This window comes from Lissotriton vulgaris, chromosome 2_1 (genome assembly GCF_964263255.1).
Source record: "Lissotriton vulgaris chromosome 2_1, aLisVul1.2, whole genome shotgun sequence".
NCBI classification, from domain to species: domain Eukaryota; kingdom Metazoa; phylum Chordata; class Amphibia; order Caudata; family Salamandridae; genus Lissotriton; species Lissotriton vulgaris.
This window is the reverse complement of record NC_141687.1, coordinates 1,722,400,732-1,722,426,919: the sequence shown is the minus strand read 5'-3', so window position 1 is coordinate 1,722,426,919 and position 26,188 is coordinate 1,722,400,732. Positions and strand designations below refer to the sequence as shown.

Below are 26,188 nucleotides of genomic sequence, written 5' to 3'. Positions count from 1 at the left end.
TAGGAAATAAACCTCACAAGAAATAGTAGTGTAGTCATGCATGAACTTGAGGATTTGATGAAAGCTACTAGGAAAGCAAGAGTAAACAGATAGAAAGTGGGGGTTTGTGGAATTAAACATTCCTATAATTTGAAAGGAATGCAGCTGTTAGGAATGTCAGTGATTCGTACCATTAGGAGGAAATGAGGGAAACATTCTTTAATTGAGCAGTGAGTGTTGTAGCCTTGATTCGAGTATGAGGCAAAATCTAAAGGTAGAACAAGTGGTTCTAAGAGTTTGTTTAAGTTTGCTACATCCTCAAAGACACACCCACAAAGAAGACTACAGGAAACTATAGGCAAAGTTTTGTAATCTGCAAAAGGTGGATCCTGTAATAGAACATTGTGACTAATCTGTATCAATAATTTTGTGGCTTGATGTTTGTAAATGGTATAGATAACTCCACTTTCTTGAGAGAAGAATATTAATGTGGACATCTTAGCTGTTCAACATTTGCTTGAAAATAAAATAATTTGGCAATTTCTAGTGCTGCATGCCCATTCAACATCAAACAAGGTTGTACACACTGGTGTCAGTGTCTGCAAAGTATTTTTTTCCTCAAATAAGATGATTGTGTATAATTCTACAGCCATTCACTTACAAGCACGATAAAGCAATTTATGAAATTCTGTACTGCACAAGAAATAGTAAAACTATTGTTACTGCTAATTAATATTTCTGTGCTGGACCTAAGACACCAATTTACTGAATCTTAACAGGTGGTACTGTATGTTATGTTATCCTATGTTATGTTACATTGATTTGAATAGCGCACTAATCACCCAACATGGTGTTCTGGTGCGTGGGCAGGTGTGTAAGTGTCTGGTACCCAAGGTGCTTATATGAAGGGCCATGTCTTTAGCTTCTTGCTGTCAGAACTTAAGAAGCGAAGAGGTGGTTCTGATGTGTTGGGGGAGGTTGTTCCATGTCTTGGGTGCAATGTAGGAGAAAGAGCAACCTCTAGTTTTGTGAATGCAGGGAATGAGTGAGAGTGAGGCAGAGTGTAGGTGTCAGGTGGGTTTGTGAAAGTGTAAGCAGCTGTCCAGATATTCTGGTCCTCTGTTATGTAGGGCTATGTATTTGTGTGAGAAGTTTGAATTGGCTGCGCTTGTGAATGGGGAGCCAGTGAAGCTTCTTGAGATGTAATGTGATGTGGGTGTGGCGTGACGTGGGAGGTCGAGTCAGAGTCTTGCAGCAGTGTTCTTGATGGTCTGGAGTCTGTAGGAGCTGTTTTGAGATTCTGGCCTAGAGAGTGTGTGTCACCCTGCCTTTAGTCTACCATCATCCTGTGTGGGGTGTCATGCTACCTTACCAAGGGTGAACGAAAATACCGCCTGCCTTAGTATACCAACAAGAGAGTAAATTGTTACACTGCTTCACATTGAATACCCTTGCATGAAGGGTGCACCATCATAGGTGGCAGTGCATACCACCACCCAAGTGTTAGCCCTTCCATTTCCTGGCACACTACGCTACTAAACTACGGGTATGTGGAGGTGAACCACAGGCATATGGGATACTACTCACCATGGATAAAACATCTCGCTACTAGTCATCGATACCTCCTGACCAATTGCTTTTTTAGGCCGTGGCTCCTCAGTACCTATGATTCATTGCTTCAGCAAATTATAGGTCGAACTGTTGTTCTTCATTGTGACATTATACCTTGCCATTTCTGAGTTTGTGAAAGCTAGATTAGAAATCAAGCAATCACCTTTTCATCAAAACACGAAGATGCTACAAAAATGGGGCTTCTTGTACAGTGTGAATATAAGATTCCTGATCCTAGGTGGACGTCCAGGTGGTTGAGAGCTACAAGAATCATTTGGTCTTTAAACCACAAGCTAGAGAACTTTGCCCTGTCCATGGACAAGTCCATGGGAAAGTGGAGCCAAACACTTACTGGAAAGGAGGGTGGGTGAGTTGGAGCAGGCACACTATCTGTGCTTTTTAATCACAGAAGGAATTGAGGCAAGACAGGGTCATAGAGCCAGTTGTCTTACATGATACATTTGCTAACAGACGAAGAAATAGGCCCTACATGGTGTATTCCTTTCAATCATGTACTAACATCACACTGATTAGCTTTGCTTCCTAGGGTGCCATTTTATCTAAGGCAAGCGGGGTCACTTCATTACCTAGCACAAGGTGCTCCTTGACATTACTAACTTGGGAAGATAATCCATTATCTGGGTAGTCGGTGGTCTTACATCTTAGATATCACTGGCGTAAGGAAGATTCCATTCCACCAGAATAGTTGTTCTTCAATCTGTCTGAGAAGTGTAGCCTATGGCAGATGTATTCTCGCTTAGGCAAGTGATATCTCAACTCCTGTGGTGGGTGGTTGGTCCCACTTGACTGAGAAGATGCCTTCTTCACAAAGAGGTGTCTGACACAGCAGCAGATTCTTCCCTCCTTAGACCGTAGAGATTTGCCAATGATGCCATAATGCCATAGCATTATGGCCGGGAGGCAGCAATGTCGACTTCTACTTTAGATACAAGCATGTTTAACACCTGGTTTCTATGGGATGTGAGTTGACTTCGGGAATGGAGTAAAGAAGTCCCCAAGTCGTGCAGCTTATGCTAAATGAAAGGTCATTGCATTGCTTTCCAGTGGACATTGTGTGATGTTTTGATGGTATAACATGTGTCATCTTGCACCCATTACTAGAGGTGCTGTAATAGAAGTATCTTAGGTATTAAAGGCACCGGTTCATTCTTATGCACATGAATGCCTCCTGGGAGGGGTGACCTCTTGGCACAGAGACATCATTTTGCTCTGTTTAGGGGTGACTAGGCTCTGTGACTACCGATTCTCGCTGTCATAGGGTACATAGAGCTGTACGTAACATCTCGTCAGCCGGATACATGACCCTGAATGAATGTGCATGTACAGCGAATTATGGAGCATATTATCAAGCATGGCGTTAAAATTATCGCCACTTTAGCGGCAGAAAACTGCTGCTAAAGCGGCGATAATGGGCTTGATAATATGCTGTAGAGAATTCCCATAGGAGTAAACACACTCAACAGAGAAACCCTATCTAAAAGATACTCTCATCCGTATAATGTCCAACCACAGATTGAGATGTTTGGTCCTATAATGATCCAACAAGGGAAAACAGAACCTAGAATTTGTTCTGCTCCCTAAGACAAAACAGAGGAAGAAAACATATTTATTAATACTGCCCTCACACACTTTGCAGTGTCATGCTTCATCATTGGGCCGCATCATACATCTAGGTGCAGACCAACACACTAGATGGAGCGCAATCTTTTGTTTAGACGAAGACAAGTGATGAGGGTAGAAAAGTTAAAGGAAAGGGATGTGATAGTACACATATAACATGTAAACAAAACACAACAAAAAAAGGGAAGGGAGGTCTCTTCCCCTCTGTGCGGGGACCAAGAAAGTGCAGTATTGAATTTAAAACAACCAAGGGATCAACAATAATCCTTTTATTCTGTCTGTCGACCCCTGGAAGGATTAAAAGTATGTATTTTTTGGGGTATAAAGGGAAGGCAACGATCCCTATAGCCCCACTGCATTTACCAACATGTTTCTGCCACTAATAGCCCCCATGAGGGTGGCACTGGCTTTCATCAGGGTGTTGGTCCCTATTTTCCAATTAATTCCCCTAATTGGGTGTCTATTACCTTGGTCTTTGTAACTGTAGGTAATAAATCATATATCTGCTCCTCTCCAGGATTTCTGCGAGGGAACATATTCACAAGTTCATAAGCACTTCTCTGAACCCGGGGCTGAGTGGAGCTAGGTTCCCGCCGTCACATAGTCACAGGAGTCCCCACAGTCTAGGCTCCCACTGTCAGTCCTCCGACGTACATAGCAGCCCATGTTCACACCAAAACATGGGCTTCTATGGGAATTCACAAGGGCATATTATCAAAGCCATTTATCGCTGCTTTAGCGGCAGTTTTCTGCCGCTAAAGCGGCGATAATTGTAACACCATTCCTTGATAATATGCCCCTATGTCTTCTATGGCAGGAGAATGTCAGATTTGACACATCTGATAAAGTAAATGCTGCTGTGAATGGTCTCTCTTATGAGATACATCCTCTAGCCAGCTCGCAAGTGGTGTGCGTAGTCCCTCACGCTGCTAACAATGTCCTCTTGCACAGGTGGTGGTTGGTGCTAGGAGAATTATTTTGGGGAAAGGGATAGATGGCCTCTCACATGGGTTATATGTGGTGCTGTGATGTGCCCCCTAGACTTTGTGAGTTGTGCAGTGAGAATCTCTTGATATAAGAGATACCTCTCACAAGGATGGCGAACGGTCTCTGTATGTTATAAATGTCATTTTAGCTGTGATGTTAAAATCTATTCTTCTGTAAGAGACACTCCCACAAACAGCTGCTGGTGTTCATTGGAGAATCTGGTTTAGCATAAGAGATTCTCTCTTATAATGCTGATAAGATAATTGATGGTGCAATGCCCTACATTAGAAAACAGTGATACATGTCATATCCCAGTGTAAAAACATGATGTCTTATGGCGCCAAGTGTGGGGGTCATGTCTGGCTCTGGAGTTAGGATTTACAAGCTTGTTATCCCCTCTTTGCCCCTAACTCTGTCTTCTGCTTTTTCAGTGCTCTTGGGCTGATGAGATAATATCTCCATTACTGTCCTGTAATGTACTGCTTTGTTTCCAAGCTGCCCTTTGTCGCACAATGCCATTTGTCATGGTGTGCGCCAAGTATTCGTCTAGGCATGGCCATGCCTCCTATGTATATCAAGCATTACAACTAGAGAGAACAGTAACGGCTGCACCGCTTAGTTTGCCTTTGAGTTATAATATTGGACATTTTGGCAAGATCGGGTGGTTGCAATACTATGTTTGAAATATAGACTTACAATAATATTACATCCACAATATCTATTACCACTATAGTGTCAGGGAAAATAGATGTTGATTTAAATAGAGTAAAACCATGTTTTCCTGTATATTCTCACCCTGATGGTACAGTAGTAGAAGGGGTGTGCAAAATGTACATAATTTGCTTTCATGTAATTATGTGAAATTTCTGGAAAATGACGCATAATTAAATGAAATGCTAATCCGTCATTTGGCACTATGTTTTAATTTAGCGTGAAATGTGTTCTCGTGTACGTTTTTGACACCAGGAATCATTTCATGCTAGAAAATAGCTACGAGCATTCGGGTTGTTCGTGTTGTTTTGCCTCGAACTACAGACTAATTACGCAGTGTAGAATAAGGGCGTAAATTCTGGAATTTCACCTGACATAAAATTACACAAATTACGCCAGCGTAATTTAATTTCACTTGAGTCTAAGTGATACTAGTCAATATTAGGGAAGCCATCAGGTACATATTTTGACTGCATTATTGTGACAAATAACTACAGACTCTGGTTTTATGCTCCCTGAATGTGTCTGCTGTTTGTACAGCTGCAGTACTCAGAATTTTTACAGTAATAGTTATTTTACTATAGGTGCTCGTACATAGAGGTCTGCTGATACCAGTAGCTCTTGGCAGGAGGGAATATGATCATGTCCAATGTTGCTGTATATGGGTGATATCATTCCAAGTGAGTCATATCCCATCACAAGTTGCGAAAGTACCGCACAAGAAAAAAAAAATCGACTTCTGTTGGGCGGTAATGAGATCACACACACATTGAGAATATTCTAGTTTCTGTCACACACTAATGAAATCCTACTTAGGAAAACACCTGTTGTCTACCACATTAAAGGTGTCATGTGTGGTAAAACACCTGCTTTAATCTGACACGAATGAGTTAACAAGCAGAGAGACAATTTCTTTTACTACATATTATAAAGGTCTTACAGATGAAAATATGACTTTAATAACACTCCTGTCAGAAACAGTGGGAGGAAAATAACCTTTGTCACAAAAAATATGGTCTCACACACAAAGAAGAACATACTTTTGGTCACAAAAAGATTAGGTCACACATTAAGAGTGGAACTTTTACCATACTGTCCTGAGGTAAATTCATGTTAGCAAATTACTTTTGTCACCACTAATGAAAGCCAAAGAGAAAGCCTGCCTAAGAATTGTGACCTCATTCCATGTGAAATATAAGCCCCTTCAACCAACACTGAAGCACTTCCACATTAGAAAACACATTCTTGTTTCCAAATGGTTTTTGCTTCACTCTAATAATGCTCTCACCCAGCCAAGCACCTGCAGTTATAAGCAGTGAAGGTTATATATTTCAGCGTCCCTTGATTGCTTCAAGTTCTTTTCTTATTGTACTTTTCAGGCAGTCTTCACGTAAAGTGTGTATTTATTCGCTTGTTTCGGTAACCATTACCCAGAAATGTGATGGGCTCAGACACTGTTTTCTAACGCGGACGTGCTAAATCTTTGGGAGCGCTCTTAAAAAGTCATTCCGTGTGCCCTGAGGCGTTTTTGTCTTGTCTGCACACAAACTATCCCTTTTATCACACAAATGCTTTAAACCGTTCCAGCTTCTGCTGTCTGGTGGGTGGACAGATGGTCCCAAAGGCAGCGATCACTTTGATTGGACTGAAGATGCACACTTCCTCTGCACGGCTCGCGAGGTGCTCTCGCGAGAGAGAGTGCGGTGGACAATGTTTCTTGCTCGCTTCTTGCTCGGGCGGAAGAGGGAAGGTGTGAGTGGAGTAGGGGTGGGGATATAGCAGTGTGGTTGTACATGTGCATTTGTCCACAGCAGTAACCCTTCTGTTTTCTCACTCTGTTCCTCCCCCTAGTAAAGCATTGGTCAGTAAAAGCTTGGATATCTGTGAAGCCCATCCTAAATTCAGCAAAGAAGAAAGGTATAGAACACTGGAAGTCTCTTTCTCTCCCCTTGTCCTTCAATGCTGAGGCCTTAAAGATGTGGTACTTACCTGGTCCAATGAATTAAACGGTGGGAGGGAAGAAACAGATGCCGGCAATTAAGGCAAGCTAGCCTTTGGCCACCTGCCATAACACGGTCAGTGTGGTCTTCAGTGGGTATTAAGGGCCATCTACATGCACGACAGGCAGGGTCTCTAGTAGTATTAGAAGCCTTGCACACAAAGGACTAAATAGTCTTAAATTATTGTATTATTGCTGTGCTACCTTGCAGCTTTTCAATGTTTTATTGTGAGTCCTGAGCTGTGTCTGGCTGTGGGAAGAGGCACGTGGGCCTCCCATGCCATGACTTTCAACTATACCATTTCTTCAAAATCCTAGCAGGTAACACTAAGATCAAAGAGATGGGAGCCATTCTAAGTCTGAAGGTCTAATGTATGGCACAGGATAGAATACTCAAAGCTTTGCATTAATATTTGAACTTTATAGCATTAACTCCATGTTGTCATCACTGAGTTCTTATAGTAGATTGATGCCACCCACTCCCATGGGTTAAAAACTTTACAAAATGGCCTGCTCCTCTCTTCACTAAGGAAGATATGAGGTGCAATCTTCTTTTTCCGTTGGTATAGCTTGTTCTAGTGTTCAATCTTAGCAAAGGTGGGCAGGGAGGATGAAGCAATGCCGTTCCGTTGCACATCTGAGGAACACATGTATTGCTGGCTATGTAAGCAGACAATTTCACATAATTTCCAGAAAGAATCTCCCCTTTTGGGTGAATCAAGCAGGTGACCTCCTGTAAGACCACCTGCTTGGTAGCCCAACGCGCCATGTGATTTTATATGGTTAGGAAGACTGCATCTTTAAGGATCGGCCTCTGTAGGTGCACTTGGTTGATATGTAGCTGAGGCCACTGTCCCTTTGTTCTCGTGCACTCTGTGTGTTTGTGATTTCTCCTATTAACTATCTATCTATCTATCTATCTATCTATCTATCTATCTATCTATCTATCTATCTATCTATCTATCTATCTCCATGCTGTTTACTCTATATCTTCTGTCTTGCTTTTAATCATTCTTCCTCTTCTCTTCATTCTTTTGCTCTCTTTTCACACTCGTTCTATCTTTTGATCTTTCTTTTTCAAACAGTATTGTGTCACTCTCTGCTATTTAGCCCTATTTGGTATTGTAGCACTTTTCCTCTATCTCTAGATTGCTGTAGCTTCATAGTGCACTCACTGCTTCATGATTTATATGGGATGCTACACTGTTTTTGTTCCAGTCATTCCAGTTCTTTAACAATACCACTCTCTCTACTTATGTGTAAACCTGTCTCTCCTCTCTTCTCACCCTCTTTCTCCATTTTTCTCTGTTCAACTCCCACTGCACTCTCTCTTCCACCCAACCTTTCTCTAATGTTCACTCTTTTCCCCCCTCTTGTTTCTTACTTCCCTTGTATTACTCCCTTTTTCACTTTTTTCTCTTCGTCTCTTTTCCTCTTGCTCTTGTTCTCTCTTCATCTCTCACTTTCTTCTGTCTGTCCCTATGTTCTACTCATAGCATTTCTCTCTTTCTTTCTCTCCGCATTCTCTGCCTCCTCCTCTCTTTCTCCTTTCTACTTTTTTCTCCTCACCTCTCTCTTCATTCTGTCTGTCTTGTCACTAACTCTTCTCATGCTTCACGATCTCTGTTTCTACACTTTTTCCATTTATGTTCCTTTTTCTTGATTACCTTTTGCCTTACCCACCAACTTATTTTTCTTTCCTCTCTCATATCACCCCTCTGCTTCATTCCCTCTTGGTCACTTCTATCTCTCATTTCTCCCTTTTCTTTCTTTCTCAATCTTCGATCATCGTTCCTTATGGTCTTGTTTTCCTTCTTTTTTTACTTTCTTCTCTTCAACTCTCATTTGTTCTCTTGCTCCCTCTTTTCTATTTCTCATTTTCTTGCCTCTGGGTTGCTGTGGATCCTTAGTGCACCCTCCGCTTTGGCATTAGAAGGAGGTGCATCTTTCACTGGTGGTGGGTTTTCTTGATCCTAGGTGTTGGATTCAACTTATCGTGCTTAGTGTCCTCTTGCCACTTACTCAGTATTACCCTAATCACGTGATGTCCACATTTATTTTCCACTGGAAATCTTAAAGAGATAGTAACTATCATGATTGAAATAAACAAAAAGATTCAATAAATTTGCCTAGGTGTGAGAGGTGAGCTGACGTAGAAAAATCGCGACAACTTTGTACCTTTGAAATGTTGTTATTCCACCAGATGCTAGATCATTGCAAATGATGAAGATCAGTGAATACGATGGCTAACCCTTTCTGTTCATTATGTTTTTATTTTTTTATTTTAATAAAGTTATTTAATTTAACTGCAGTATTTGTACAGAAATAATATTTGGAAATAGTAAAACAGGTTAAATTAAGTAATTTAAAACAATGGGCTTACACAATGGGCTTACAATAAACCTGAAGCCCAAATATTCTAGCAGAAGTTCATATCCTAGGGCATTTATAAGCAGTCTTCAAGCCAGCTTTTCCAATAAACTAGGTTTCGACCAGAGCATTAACCACTGATGAAAGCTAGGAGTGCCATCCAACATCATTCTAGTGATCCATGTTCACGCCACTGTCATGGCAACTAAGATAAAGAAGGGAATATAATTATTGCTCTCCATTGTCAACCCCAACGCTAGGTTATAGCCACGTTGCATATCTGACTTTAACTGAAAACCCATGTTACTCGTATGTACATCACTGGACTCATCTGCAGCACAGCGAAGGAAACACGCGTTGTCCCGGCGGCACCAATATTATTGTTTGGAAGGTGTGTCATATAGCTGGCATAAAATAAAAAATTGTCGCTGCTTTAGACAAAACTGCTTGACCGTGGAATGAATAAATAGTACTGATAGACAACATTCTTTCAGAAAAATATGTTCATTAATAATTTCATTCCACTTAGCTTCTACAAGACTCATTAATGTCTGGTCTGTTCAGAGAATCAAGGGGATTTTAAAGATGGCCATTTGTGACCGAAGGAACAGTTGTCCAGATAATTTTGGGAACAGAATGCAGCTTTGAGATCTCCCCCGCCACCCTTTTCAGTATTTAGAAATGAAATCCCTACCAGCAGATAGACAAGGAAGAAAGAATTGGGAAGAGAGAAGTCCGAGACCAGAGCACAAAACCTTTCAGGACACCATTTAATAGGAATTGTTTTAACTGAGATATTTTGACAATATCTTACACCCCTTGTTCATAAATGACTCCATTAACAAATCACTTTTCCAAAACAGTGTGTCAGCAGGTACTGTGAGATGATGTAATGAATTAAATGGGGGAGTTGGACTACAATCAACAACTTTCACACATTACTTATTTTTTGAAGCACATGGAAATTAAGGGTCATATTTATGGCCAAGTCATGCAGTGCAGCACATCAAATAACCTTGCTGCGCTGCATGACATGGAAAGTGCAGGAATGCGCTGTATTTAAGGCAATACAGTGCATCCCTGCCTTTTGCTCTGTGCAGTCACCCTTTTGGCTGCCTAACGCCAATTCGAACACCCTTGCACCATAATGCAAGGGTGCCTGCGTTGTAAGGAGGATTGTTTTTGTGCAAGAAGAGACACCTTCCTGCATGAAAACAATCCCTAAGGCTTTTTCCTCTTTCTATGTGTATTACACAATGCAATCTCAATTTTAAGCTACACCGCTCTTGCGTCACGTTGTGTGGTGCAAGAGCGACACAATGGGGCTCATAAATATGGCCAAAGTGACCAGCCCAGGACCACTTAATTTTGAGCCAAATGCTGAGGTTACGATTCAAACCTGGGTTCCCAGGTACCAAAGTCAGCAGCCCCAGCCACCTAGACACATCTCCTTTGATTTATTCTGCTATTTTTTTGTGTCACTCTATGAAATGTACAAATCACAAGTGTGAAAGAGTAAGCAGATTCAATAGAATAAGGTAAACCGATAACCTTGCCTCGTATTAGTTTAAACACAAGGGTGCCAGGCGCATCCTAGTAATATGCCTAAAAATTTAGAAGTAGTCACAAAACAATGGGGTAACCCAAAATTATCCGGACGGACCTGGACAACTTATGATACAAATAAGCAATGGTCTGATCGGAAAAAGCAACAAGAGGCACAGGAGAACTGAATATATCAAAAGATCTCATACCATTATATGGAAAAGAAGAACAATCTCATAGATTCAATCCACAGAATCGGACCATTGTCTGTATTAAACATTTAGAAGAACCCTGCACCGCTAAGCAGAGGGAGGGCAGAGGCACCTTAGTGATTGTTGCAGCCTACAATACCCCAACTAAAGCTGTATCCCACAGGTTACAGGAAGAAGGAATGGGGAATATGTAAGGGAATAGACTTAAATAAGCATAAAATATTTGATAAAATTGTAATTTTAATTAACTTACATCAGCCAGACATGGCAATGGGCAGTCATTCCCATTGGTTCATACGTGTAACACATACTGAAGCAGAGGATCTTAATTTGCACAGATGAACTTCCTAAATTGTGGGGTACTATTAATGCCAAGGTTTGAGGATCCTGTAGGATTGGCTCGGTTCGGTGAGTGTCAGCTTTTGGTATTAGGCAGTACAATCAATCTTTGTTATTTTATTTTAAGTCTATTCTGACCTTCAATAGCTCTTTCATATTCTCCCTCTCGTTATGTCCTCCCATGCATGTAGGGTAGGTTTTTGAGCATTTCCACATTGCTATGTGTCATTTAAAAGATACACTATGAAAGAATGCTGATGGAGCCCAGAACATTGCAGGGTGGCAGCCGACATGCATTCCAGTTTTTGGGTGTAGATGCTCATGTCACGCATTATGTCTACAGGCTCTATGTGTTAGGTTTGCTTCCACCTCCGTAGTTGCTCAGTTTCAGTCTTAGATGATGCTGTGTCGATACTGTTTTCCCATGAGATCAAGAAGAGCAAAGAATCCCAGGGTGCAGATTTTAACTTGGCCGCTGTATGATCTTGTTCCTTCCTTCCTCATATAAGTCATAGCTGTTAGACTACACTTAGCATGAGGCATCACTAAGCATCCAGTATGTAGTGTTACAACTTCTTCTCTAAGAAGTATTGCCCATACATAAAACAGGGTCTTAAATGGACTGAGTGAGGCCCCCTTCTCAATCTCTTCCTCTCCCACCTTCCTCTCACATGCCATTGTGAAGCCTTTTGTTATTAGATCCCTGGACTTCACCCATCTCTAGTCCCTTTTTCATTTACCATCTTAGGTTGCATGTGTGCCCCTGAGAGCCTATTCTTCACAGCTAGTCAGTGAAGGAGAGAGATGGGGCACCATTACACCATACAATCAGAAGTGGTCCCTCACTCCTGGCCACAGTTAAAGGTCATTTGCATGGGGTTGGTGGAGCTTTTTTGGACTTCAGAAGTGGCAAGGAGAAGGAAGTAGACTATACAGCCTTAAGAGCTGGGCTGCGTGGGGGCGAGGGGGGGAGACATTGTGCGAACGCTTTTATTGAATGAAGTGTCCAGGCCTGCACACGTACTCATGCTGGTTTTCTGTGCTCTTCTTCCTGCTACCTGTCTGATGCTGGCTCCACCACCCCCCGTTCTACCCATCCTTCCTGTATCCTCTCTGACCCTCATCTTATTTCTATCCCCCAATCTTTGTTACTTTCTTCTCCTCCCTTTTCCTCCTAACCTCATACCTTTCCACCCTCCTTCACTGATTCCACGCCATATATGTACCCTCTTGCCCCACATCTTCCTGGTCATTTCCTTTCCATTGCTTTCTTGCCAAACCCTCTCCTTCTGAACCTGAACCTCTCCGTTGACCTACTTCCCCACACCTCTCTGCCCTGCCACTCCTGGTTTGTTCCGACACCCAATCCCCTTGTCTTTTTACCCTTAATTCCTTATCCCAATCTTCCCCCTGGAAGGACTGCAAGTGCTGATACTTTTGGGTAAGCTCCCATTTTGGCTTCTACATGTTGTGAGACCCTCTGGCTCCCCAACTTGGGGACCTGTTTGATGTGAATATGTGATGCTGTTTGTCAATGACATCTTTGCCTCTGACAGTTGTTATCTGGAAGAGGAGGTACTTGGACATAAATGGCCCTATCAGTTTGGAGTGGAAAGGTAGGGCTGGTTTCAAGGTTCTGGTTAAACAATACACGTGCACGTACTTCAAACAGATATGGTAAGATAATAATCTCTAACTCAAGTGCATTTCTTGCCACCTGTCCCCAGTACTGTGGAGGGAGAATGACTTGTAGCTTGCCACAGTCTGTGACTGTGCTTTAGAGCACTGAGCCTGGGGCAGTTTTTGTATGGTCCAGTAACCAGGCCCAGGTTGAGGCTAACTTTGCATCATAGGTAAGTCACTTGTGTTTTATCAATTCCTGACACCTGCTCAGTCTGTGCCTATCTTACCTCCTGTACCTGTTTTATTTACCACCCCGCCTCCTGACACCTGTTATTATTGGTTTACATGTACAACACTGGTTCTTACAATTTCTGTCCCTGCATTACCTGCACAGCCCTCTATAACCTCTCCTTGCACAGTATTCCTCTCACTCCTAATGCCCGTCTTGTTTGGATACTATTCCTCCCACTCCTGCTGTCCTCGTCAAACTTGCAAAGTATTTTTCTCACACCTGATGTCCGTCTTGCTTGCCCAGTATTCTTCTTACGCCTGCTGTCCTTGTCAAACTTGCACAGTATTTTTCTCCCGCCTGATGTCCGTCTTGCTTGCCCAGTATTCTTCTTACGCCTGCTGTTCTTGTCAAACTTGCACAGTATTTTTTTCATGCCTGATTTCCGTCTTGCTTGCCCAGTATTGCTCTCACGCCTGCTGCCCCTGGTCCACTTGCACAGAATGTATCTAATTCCTGCTGTCTTGCCTGACCTGCCTAGTAGTTTGCTTACTCTTGGTGTCAGTTTCACTTGCGCAGTATTTCTCTCACTCCTTCTCGTGCCTGTCTCACTTGTAAAGTATTCTTCATGCTCTTTGTGTCCCTGTGAATTCCTCTCACGTATGTTGCCCCTATTTGAATTGATGAGGATTCCTCTCACTCCTGCTGTCTTTGTGTGATGATTTTCTCCATCTTCTGCTCACTTCTGATGTCTGTTTCACTTACACAGTATTCCTATCCCTTTTAGTGTTTCTGTATAACCTGCACAGTATTCCTCTCACTTTTGACGTTCATCTAATTTGCACAGTTTTTATTGTGCTATTTGTGTCCTTGCCTGACTTGCACAATATTCCTCTCACTCCTTATTTCCCAAATTGCACACTATTCTCTAACAACTGCAGTCCCTGTCTGGCCTCCCCAGCCCACAAGTTCTTGGACTGCTGGTTGTGGGGGATGGTGGTGGCTCGCAGGTAGCGGCCCTCGGGCCTTGTGACTGATCCACTCCCGCTGGACTCTGGGGTAGTGGCCAGGTCAACCGGGGACCCCAGCTGTGGCGCACAGCCCCCAACGTTAATGGTCCCATGGAACACTGATGCCTCTTAAGAGTACTCTCCCCATCCCCTAAGGGGTAACCTGCTACCTGATATAGAATACACAAGAGAGCAGACTAGGTCTGGAAAAAAGGGGGGTTCAGCTGTGCTGGCGAATGTGCAACAGTGGGTGCATGTGTGAACGTATGCTGTTGAGAACATAGGCTGTAAAACTCCCATCAGACCACCCTTTATGGTGGATTTTGCGTCATGTGGGATGTTTTGCTGATCGTTCCATATCACAACCGACCATGCAGTGCCGCTGTGGAAATGGATGTCAGTGATCTAGCCATGATGACCATTGTGAAGTGATGTGTCCTAAAGTGCAGTGCTAAGGTGACAGTGAAAAAATTAAAAATTAAAATTGACTACACAGGCGCTGTACAACATTCAAAACGCAAACTATGTGTCATTTGTTAAAAACACGCCGAGTAGTATGACTACCCCATGGCGCTGTGCAGAAGGGTCGACATGTTTCAGCCTAAGGGGCGTTGCCCCGGCTTTCTTCAGGACCATATGAAACAAGCTACTGCAACTATGAATAATGTGTTGAATGAAAAGGACAAATGATGTACTAGAAAAGTTACATATCTACCAGGAGTCATCACAATTGAATGCCCACTGAGAGGAGAGAAGAACGTCTTCTTCCCAGCTTTGTGGACCTCCACTTCCGCTCGACTTACCATTGGGGGCACCGACGGACAGAGCGGGGCCTCATACTCCCGAGCGGTCGCCGGGTGAGGTGAGGTCTTCACCCACACAAAGCTGGGAAGAAGACGTTCTTCTCTCCTCTCAGTGGGCATTCAATTGTGATGACTCCTGGTAGATATGTAACTTTTCTAGTACATCATTTGTCCTTTTCATTCAACACATTATTCATAGTTGCAGTAGCTTGTTTCATATGGTCCTGAAGAAAGCCGGGGCAACGCCCCTTAGGCTGAAACATGTCGACCCTTCTGCACAGCGCCATGGGGTAGTCATACTACTCGGCGTGTTTTTAACAAATGACACATAGTTTGCGTTTTGAATGTTGTACAGCGCCTGTGTAGTCAATTTTAATTTTTAATTTTTTCACTGTCACCTTAGCACTGCACTTTAGGACACATCACTTCACAATGGTCATCATGGCTAGATCACTGACATCCATTTCCACAGCGGCACTGCATGGTCGGTTGTGATATGGAATGATCAGCAAAACATCCCACATGACGCAAAATCCACCATAAAGGGTGGTCTGATGGGAGTTTTACAGCCTATGTTCTCAACAGCATACGTTCACACATGCACCCACTGTTGCACATTCGCCAGCACAGCTGAACCCCCCTTTTTTCCAGACCTAGTCTGCTCTCTTGTGTATTCTATATCAGGTGTAGGGGAGCGAGCAGAGAGGTCATTAAATATTCCCCTTGACCCTCCACATACATGTTTTGTTTTCTAGTAACCTGCTACCTACCTTGCATAGGCTGCTACTGCGCTTGATAGACCTGGCTGTTGGGGTTCCACATCCCTCCCGCTGCTTTAGCCATTAGATGTTTCTGTGACACCCTATTTGGAGCTGGGGACCTTGTTCACTGGGGATTGCCCATGGAGGCCTTTCAGGACTGCGCTATCATTTGTTGAGTGGTCGGCCAGGTGGTTCCCCCCTCGTTTCCCTGCTGAGGGTGGCCTTGGTTCCTCATGCCTGCATTGCACCCACACATCACCACTGTAATGGTTGTGGCAGACAGTGTTTCACTCCCTGGTCTTATTGCTACTGACTTTGCATTTTGAACTTGGGAAGAGCCTTGCTCTCCCTTACCAGCACTCAGAGATTCAAGGATGATGCCCCGATTAGCGCCCAACAGGAGGGGATCAAGCAGGGCAATGGGGTGGGGGATGCCTCCCACATGGACAATGAACTTGATAAGCTACTGGTGGTGATCGATAATACCGGGGAGCATCTGGAGGGCAAGATGGACTCTCCTGCGAGTGATCTAAATCTCACACGTGATGGCTCTAAGACAGTCACAGGGAGAGAGTCTGCCCTTTAGGCGTCAACCAAGCCTTACTGCCTTAGGCCCAAACTACGAAACGCCATCTTACAGAGTTAGGGGTGCATACTTGGTGACTAGTTGCCTGGTTGGAACGACCAGGTAGGAAGGGTCCACCGTAATAACATCAGGGTCGTTGGGTTACCGGCGAGAATGAAGAGCAATACCATGCTTAGTTTTCTGGAGGACCAGATCCAGGAGGTTGCGGCTCCACAGGGTCTGTCTAATGTCTATGCCTTGGACCAGGTGCACAGACTCCCTGTTTTCCATCCTACGCCGGGGGCCCCACCCTGCCCGGTGGTGGCCCATCTTCTCCATATCCACAATAGAGACTTCCTCCTTCAGCAAGCTCACAACCATGGCCCGTTCATGGTGGAGAACGCAAATGTCTCGGTCTTTCCTCATTTGACCCTCCAGGTCCAAACTCAGCATGCTTCCGTCATTGCAGTTCAGTGAGTTGGGGTTGCCAGCCCACCTGGGAGTGCAGCCATAGGACAAGTCTCATGTTTTCCTGGATCCTGATGTGGCATGGGACTAGCTGGTAAGCCATGACAGAGGGATAATGTGCACAGGATCTGCAGCCCCTCGTCGACTGGCAAGCCAGAGGTGCAGGCACTCTTGATGGTATGGGTTGAACCGGTGTAGCAATCAGAAGGCTTCTGTGTAAGGGATGAGGGTGGTGGAGACAGCGGCTTCCCTGAGATCTGGCGCGAGCTCACCACACCATGGGAAAATGTTCATGCAGGGGGTCAACTTTAAGTTTTGTGACCTCCACAGTACGAGGACTAGAGGACACTCTCTGGGAGTCACTCTGGACACGAAAGATGCCATTATTTGACCCTTATTTGTGGAGGTGTTGCAATGTGGTGTCTACATTATATCCTTCTGAGTATCCCTGACTTTACTTTCTTTCTACTGGCTGGGCAGAATTGGGCTCATGCAAGGGGCTTTTACTACATGCAATATTTTCTACTGTTTTACACACTGACTATCAGACTGGCTGGGCTCTCTCCCCTCTTGGGTATTCCAACATGGACGTGGTTGGCCCTTGTTGATGGGCCCTAGTTTGTGGGCTACTTGCTTCACCTTGTTTGGACTGGATTTACACGTATCACAGTCCAGGAGGGGGCTTTGGGTGAGTAGGGTTTTTTTCCCGATATATTTTATTGTTTGGTTTGTTAGTGGTGGGTGTGCAGCAGGTGTGGTTGTTTTCTGTGGCTGACGAGTGGCGCTCAGGTTGTGTGACTGGTGCGGGGGTGGTGGGTCACTGGGACACATGAGTGCTCATTCAAATGGCTGACCGACTCCAGTTGATCATTTGAAATATGCGGGGCCTCTCCACGCCCTCTAAGCGCTATAATCTGCCTTATTCAAAGCAGACGGGAGTCAATCTGTATTCCTGCTTGAGATACTTTTGTCGGAATCTGAGGGTAGAGCACTCTACAAGAGATGGCAAGGACAGTTGTACTGCACGGCATACTCCTTGTTTGCGACTGGGACCTTTATTTGGATCTGGCCTGGGGTGCCCTTCCAATTACATAAGGCATTCATCGACCCTGAGGGCAGGTCTGTGTTTGGATGATTGGATATGTTAAATGTTTATTCCTGAATACTGGCCAACCTTTATTCCTGAATAGCTTGACACTCCTGCTGTCAATGCAGTCCCATTCGAGGATGCTGGGAGGGGATTTCAATTGTGTAGCGGACTTAACTTTGGACAGGTCCCACCCTCCATAGCTCTAGGCACCTGCGCATAAATTAGCAAACACTTTCTGCACTTGGTACCAGCATTGGGGCCTGGTAGACTGCTGGAGGGTGCGAAATCTCAGGATCTGTTGCTCTGGTTTGCATGATTTAGAGGTACGACCTGATAGGGTGCTATGTTGTGATGCGTTCTATGAGAGAGTGGTGGATGCGTAGTACCTGACGTGGAACTATTCAGACCATTGCTCCTTAGTATGCACTCTCAGGTAGTCCCCTCATAAATCTTGTATTCCTATTTGTCAGTTGGATCCAACTCTGCTTGAGGACCCAGTATTCCAGACTGCGCTCTGTGAGTGGACCACTGATTTTTGGCTTGACAACACTGGTCCGAAGTTGTTGGAGGCTGGTGAATGGGAGGCATTAAAGTGGTTGTGCGTGGTTATGGATCTCCATTAAAATAGGGGGGCACACCCAGCTGCACTCAGACGATTGATGGCAGGAACCAGTCCTTAATGGGCTACCCCCAGAGTTGGGAAGGCACCCAAGGGCAGAGAGCAGGTACTTTCAGAACGGGAGAAATTGTTTGCAATTTTGGAACATCTTCAATATGTTTACAGGGCTTATATTGCAAAGGCTCATGTTGGGGAGTATGTTAGCCTGGCTCTCCAGGGAAGAGATGAGTGGGGCACACTATCCTGCAGTTTAAAGACTTTGCGGGCCAAAACGTGTCCATGCAGGAGGACCTTAATGGGGTGTTCCTGCACTACTATTGTGCACTGTATGCAGTAGGCACGGGGGTTAATGAGTCAGATGTACTGCATTATATCGCGGATTCCTCCCCACCGGTCCTGTATCCTGCAAGACAGAGCAACTATTGTGCAAGAGGTTCAGGTGCAATCAAGGAGATGTCCCGTGGCAAGGTCCCCCGGTCAGATGGATCGCCTATAGAATTGTACTGCACTTGCCCCATAGTTAGTGTAAGTTTCGAGCAGAAAACGACAGCAGGGTTTGCTTCCACCCTCTCTGCACGAGGCTATGATTGTGTCCCTACTCAAGAAAGACAAGGATTCCACTGATAGTAGACTCCTACCACCCCGTTGCTATGCTTAATGCAGATAAAAAAATTCCGAGCAAGATTCTGGCAAACAGGATTTTGCCACATGTGGCAGTCTAATTCATCCTAATCAGACAGGTTTTATAACTGCACGTAGTAACCTCCCACATTTAGTCAATCTAATTCATTGCTATCAGAAAGGTTTTGAAACTTGCCCATAGTACCCTGCCTAGCATTCGCCAGCTGATTCTCATCCTCTGCTTGCAGGAAACTCTTCCATTTGCACACTCGGTGCGGCAGGGTGGACCCTATCGAGGGCTAAAGGTATCTGGTGATTGTTTATATATCTCACTGTATTCAAAATACATGTTGCTGTATCGGCACGGTGGACCTTCTGACCTGAACGGAGTGCTGGCAGCCTTGTTGGCCTTCGGGCACCATTTGCTGGCACAAGTCTTGCGCTTACCAACTGCGACCGGGCTCAGAGGACAATCGCCTCCCCCTTCACTGCCATTCTGGCACTGCGCTGAGAGTGTGACTCCATTGGTTACCTGGGAGTTGATATTTATAGATCTCCAGGGTTACTCTTTGAGGGTAAATTTGCCCGGGTTATGTCTGCCTTAAGGCAGTCGGTTGCATTTTGGAGCACTCTGCCTATATCGGTCAGTGGTTGGATAGCCATTTCTATGATGATTATTCTACTCTGGCAACTTTATTTATGGCCTTGCTAGTCGTGCTCACTAGGGTGTATTTTCAGGAATTGGATAGCATCCTTATCTGTCTAATATTGACAGTATTTCTCTCACATCTACCTCTGTCTGGCTCACTTAGTATGCCCCTTACTCCTGATACCCTTCTCTCAGATCTGCTGCCCCTTGTGTTATGGGCATTTTTTCAATTTTTACACCTGTTGGGAATTTGTTACTTGTACAGCTCCCTCACTCAAACAGCCCTTGTGTAACTTGCACAACTTGCCTCTCTCTCCTGTGATACCTGGTGACATGCACATTATCTTTCAGTCCTGCTGCCCCTGCATTGCATGCAGTTTTTTCCATTTGATCTTTTATTCAGATTTTACTTGCACTGCCTCCACACTACTGCTGTCCCCCCACCACTGTTATTATATTCCTCCCAAAGCAGCCGTTTCTGTTAACTGCGTACTCCCATGTCAGAATCTCACATTTAATGTCCATGTATCTTTAGGACCAAACTGTCTTGAAAGGCCCTAATTACTTAACTGTAATTGCATTACTCAGTGTCCTACTCCCTCACTTTAATTCATCATAGTATGAGGCAGTTTTGCCTCTCCAGACACCAATCATCACGTAAATCAGTCAATAAAATGACCCGCCTCCCTCATTACTCCTGTTTATTTAACATCACCACGCAACTTAACTTTGTTGGTCTAGCACGACGAGAAGGGATGTAATTATATAAAGCGAGGGAGTAGGACTCGGAATAATGCAATTTCTGGTAAATAATTAGAGCACTACCTCCTTGTCCCTCCCGTGCCTGAATTTATCATTGTAAGAATATTGCAAAGGAATACTAGCATAACTAAGGCTGCATGCTCAAAGATAAAACTTTAATTGACAATGATTAGAAATTATATAGCAAATACCTCTATTATGTCATAGAGGATAACACTCTAGACCCAAAAATGTCCATTTAAATATTTTGAACCATTCTATATTGGTTTACGAAAGTGGAAGGAGAAGCCCAGGAGGCTGTCCTGCAAATCTCTGTAATTGAAGCTCCCTGAACCACTGTCGCAGATGTGGACATTCCCCTAGTGGACCTGCCCTGCACTCCTATATGTGAAGCCTGGCCTGCTGTCTTATAAACCAAAGAGATCAAAGGCTTGACCCACCTACTTAAAGAAGTAAGTGCTGGCTTTTTGCCAGACCAAAATTAACAAAGATATACTCAGAGCCTCTGAATGGTGCTACTCTGTGTAAATAAATCAGGAAAGCTCTTCTTACATCCAGATTATGGAATCTACCCTCCTCATCTCTCTTGGGAGAAGAACAATATTCCGTTAAAATGACCTTCTGTTCCCTCTGAAAGGTGGAATTAATATTGGGAACAAAGTAAAGACCTGTCCTCAAGACAACCTTATCCTCAAAAATCCTTCAGAAAGGATGCTTACAAACAAGGATCCCAATTCACCTAGTCTCACTACAGAAGGCAAATGTGACCAAAAAGAAAGTTTTCAGGGTCATGTTCTTAATATCTACTGACTCAACTGGTTCAAACGGAGGATCCTTTAAAGTCTTCAGCACCAACATAATACCAAATTAGAAAACTGCAGAGCAGGAATTACTTAACCTTTAAACAGGAAGTACACCAAACCCATCTCACCAGAAAGATTCCCCCTAGAAATTCTAAATGCTCTAATTGTTACCCACTGAATTGAATTTTAAAGCCCAAATATAGGTAAGGCTTCTTTCTCAATATCAGAAAGTTTCTTCAGCTGGAGGTAAATAATGTGAGACAAAAGCTATAACGTCAGTTGCAATAAAATGGGACTAACATCTTGACGAAAAAGAGCAGAAGAGATTTACTTTTTTAACGTATAGGCTAGATGACAAACAACAGCCCAAACAAAACTAACATTTTTCTTTAAGAGATTCCAAATGGGATATGATAATATAGCATAATTTGCCACAAACTTTTCATAATTTTTCTGAGAGACCCAAAAAGGAGCCAACATCTTCATTGTTTTGTGGATAATGGACATTAAGCAAAGCTTCCACCAGATTTCCCTTCCATTTTATTCCATTCACATCAACCCGCAACCTCACTCAGTGGCTCACAAACTGCGCCGATGACCTCGCACCTCTGAAGAACCCTCCCAGCAGACCCGGCAGCAAGAGGGCCTCGTGGTTCACCAACGACCTCATAAACTCCAAGAAAACCTGCCTCACCCTCGAGAAAGCATGGCGCCACGACCAGACACCAGAAAACATGTCAGCCCTCAAGGACGCCACCCGCAAACACCACCAGCTGATCCGCACCACCAAGAGGACAACATTCAAAGAACGATTGGACAACAACACCCACAACAGCAAGGAACTCTTCAGCATAGTTAAAGAGCTCTCTAACCCCAGCGCCGGAAACAACATCACACCCTCGCAAGACCTCTGCGACTCACTCGCCTCGTTCTTTCACCGCAAGATCGCCGACATACACAACAGCTTCGGCGCACAATCCACGCACCCAACCACCGAACCAGCGCTCCCCACCACCCTCTGCACCTGGACCCCGGTCAGCACCGAGGACACCACCCGCATGATGAACACCACCCACTCCAGCTCCCCAACCGACCCCTGTCCACACCACATCTTCAACAAAGCAGACACCATCATCGCACCCCATCTCCGGGACATCATTAACTGCTCCTTCGCTTCCGCCACCTTCCCGGAGAGCTGGAAACATGCCGAGCTCAGCGCCTTCCTGAAGAAACCCACTGCGGATCCCACGGACCTCAAGAACTTCCACCCCATCTCGCTCCTGCCTTTTCCTGCCAAAGTCATCGAGAAGACCGTCAACAAACAACTCTCCGCCTTCCTCGAGTCAAATGGATCCCTCGACCCCTCGCAGTCCGGCTTCCGAGCAAACCACAGCACCGAGACCGCCCTCATCGCAGCTACAGACGACATCAGGTCCCTGCTCGACAAAGGGGAAAGAGCTGCCCTCATCCTCGTAGACCTCTCTGCAGCCTTCGACACCGTATGCCACCGCACCCTAGTACAGCGCCTCAGCAACACCGGAATCCAAGGAACGGCCTTGGAGTGGATCTTCTCGTTCCTCGCCGGAAGAACCCAGAGAGTCCGCCTCCCCCCATTCCGCTCCACGGCCACCGAAGTCATCCGCGGCGTTCCGCAAGGATTCTCGCTCAGCCCAACTCTCTTCAACGTCTACATGAGCCATCGCACGCCAACACAACCTCAACATCATCTCCTACGCTGACGACACCCAGCTGATACTCTCCCTCACCAACGACCCAACCACCGCCAGAACCAGCCTCCAGGAAGGAATGAAAGACGTTGCAGAATGGATGAAGCTCAGCCGTCTGAAACTGAACTCAGACAAGACGGAAGTCCTCATCCTGGGACCTTCCCCCTCTGCCCGGAACGACAACTGGTGGCCCCCGGCCCTGGGCTCTGCCCCCAAGCCAACGGACCATGCACGCAACCTGGGCTTCATCCTGGACTCCTCGCTCACAATGACCAAACAAGTCAACGCCGTCTCGTCATCCTGTTTCCACACCCTGCGCATGCTCCGTAAGATCTACTAGTGGATCCCCACTGAAACCAGGAAGACGGTCACCCAAGCCCTCGTCACCAGCCGACTGGACTAAGGGAACACCCTCTACGCGGGAACCACAACCAAACTCCACAAAAGACTCCAGCGCATACAGAACGCTTCGGCACGACTCATCCTGGACATCCGCCGCCACGACCACATCTCGGCCCATCTGAGAAATCTGCACTGGCTCCCCGTCAGCAAGAGGATCACGTTCAGGCTCCTCACCCACGCACACAAGGCTCTCACGACACGGGTCCCAAATACCTCAACAGCCGCCTCACATTCTCCACACCCACCCGCCAGCTTCGATCCGCCAGCCTCGGCCTCGCCTCCATCCCACGAATCCGCAGAAACACCGCCGGAGGCAGATCCTTCTCCTACCTGGCGGCCAAGACATGGCACTCCCTCCCCACCCACCTTCGGCTGACCCAGGACCATCTCTCCTTCAGGAAGCAACTCAAGACCTGGCTGTTCGAGCAGTAGCGGCTCCGCCTCCTCCCAGCGCCTCGAGACCCTAGCGGGTGAGTAGCGCGCTTTACAAATTTTGATGATTGATTGATTGATTGATTGACATGTCCCAAATAACTTCCTTCATCTTGTGCAAATTTACATTTCTTATATTCAGCCACAAGACTATATTATTGCAGTATATTTAAAACTTCCAAAAGTTTGTCATCATGATCTTTTTTTTTTCATTGTTCCATTTATCATGATATCATCCTGGAAAAATGCTAAATTTTTTGTTCCTTTAATAATCTGGTACATAAGTCTCCGAAACATAGCAGTGGACGATGCCAATCCAAAAGGTACTATTTTAAATTGAAAACATCCTACCAATGTAATGAAAGTATTAAGATTCCTACACTCTGGATGTAACATCACTTAATGAAATGATACAGTTAAATCTATGGTAGAAACCCATTTAATATCCTTAGATATGACTAAAGGTTTGTTTATTCTCTGCAGGGGAAATCTGTCTATGTAAATATTTGTATTACGATCTCTTAGGTCCACACATAGCCTTACTCTTTGGCCCAGCGTGCCACAGCCAAGGGAGCCACTCACTCTGAACTTTCCACTGGCTCAATCACATTTGCTTCATGTGAATTTCCGGGCTCCAGCAATAAAACCTCATCCATAATGAACATAATCATTTTGTGAATACAAGGAACAGCATTATCCTTCAAAACAAGTTTGTGCTTGAATCCTTTCAACATCCCAATGGTGCCTGAAAATACACTGGGAAAAACATAAAATGTTTCCTCCCACATTATCATCATCTACCAATAAAGGCTCCAAGCTATTGAGGTCTATTACATTCTCAGTTACCTTGATCCATCAACCATAGGACTGAAGGACATTTCTGCGAAACATATAGTTTGCAAATTGTTACCCTATACTTAACTATCAATTTGCAAAAACCCAAAACTTTAATGGGCTTTCTATTAGCTTGATGTCTGGCTGTTCCAAACTATTGCCCAAACTTGAACAAATTATTTTTTCCCATACATGCTTATTGATAAGAGTGTATGGTGACCCTGAATCAGCTACATTACTGAACTTAACCCCAATGATTATTAAATCACAGACAGTGCTTTTCCATTTGAATCTATCTATAGCAAAATGTCCACACTTTAAAAACAATCATCTTCATCTCTCTCAAGCAATAGACATTAGTCTTCACCTCACAAAATGTCCCATAATACCACATCCTGGACATTTAATTGTTTTGCCAGAATGGACGTGCCGAATGCAAGGTTATAGGGACTGCCATGTCTATAGCATGTATTCTACAAAATAGGTGTTCTATCATAATTTCAGTGTGACTTTTTAATTGCTCGGTTGTTGTCCTTATAATCCCCCCTCAGATGTAGGTTTGTTTCCGAGTGGGGTACTTTCCTTGTTTACTTTTGCCCACAATATCCTTATGTTCATTACATTTTTCTTTGCTATTCGCATCTACAAGAGCTGCTTCAGCACATCTGCCAGTTAATTCTGTTTTTTTTTTACAATGGCGATAACTTTCTTCATCTCTAAGTCGCCATTAACCCAAAGTCTGTATTTAATGTTTGGATTGTTCGCGTACATTTTTATTTGGTCTCTAATTAACTCATCGTGCAAGTCACCAAAACGGCACAACAAATCTAATCTCTCTAAAGCAGAAACGTAAACCTACATTTTTTTCAGTAGGTTCCTGGATACGATGAAAACATTTAAACCTATCTGTTGCAACCCAGACAGTGTAAAGAAAATACGTGTTGATGTCTTCTATCACTTAAATTCATGCATCACCAATGACAGCTTTTTTTGTCTATACTGCCAAAGATTTTTAAATCAGCTGGTCCTAGATAATGGGGTAAAAAAAATTGTGTTCCGGAGATAAATCTTCAGTTTTAAAAGTAGCAATATAAATTATATCAAAATATGTTCTCCATTCTTCCCATTTCATACCAGGTTCCCCACCTGCTGTAAGGAAAGGGTGTGGAGGAGAAATAATTCAGTGACTTGACTGTAGCCTCCATTGTCTTTAATGAAATCAAGATTCTCTCTGTATGATAATTGGAGAATCGTCATTCTCACCTAAAATTAAACCGCAGATACATCAAAAAAAGTATAAGTATTTTTTTTAGTAATCACGAATGGATGTAATTAAGTACAGAACGTCACTTAAAGTGAAGCAACGCTGGTAATTAAATTTACACCTTGCATGCGT

The 26,188-nt window shown here is 44.3% G+C and overlaps 1 protein-coding gene across 1 annotated transcript in view; it reads left to right on the top strand.

The window, feature by feature from the left end:
- The window catches only part of BRSK2 (BR serine/threonine kinase 2), a 683,888-nt gene that overhangs the window by 548,784 nt on the left and 108,916 nt on the right, over positions 1–26,188 (top strand). The window contains exons 13-14 of the mRNA XM_086957728.1: positions 6,781–6,846; positions 12,812–12,835. Coding sequence (XP_086813854.1) covers positions 6,781–6,846; positions 12,812–12,835 — 90 coding nt within the window. The remainder of the gene's footprint in view (positions 1–6,780; positions 6,847–12,811; positions 12,836–26,188) is intronic.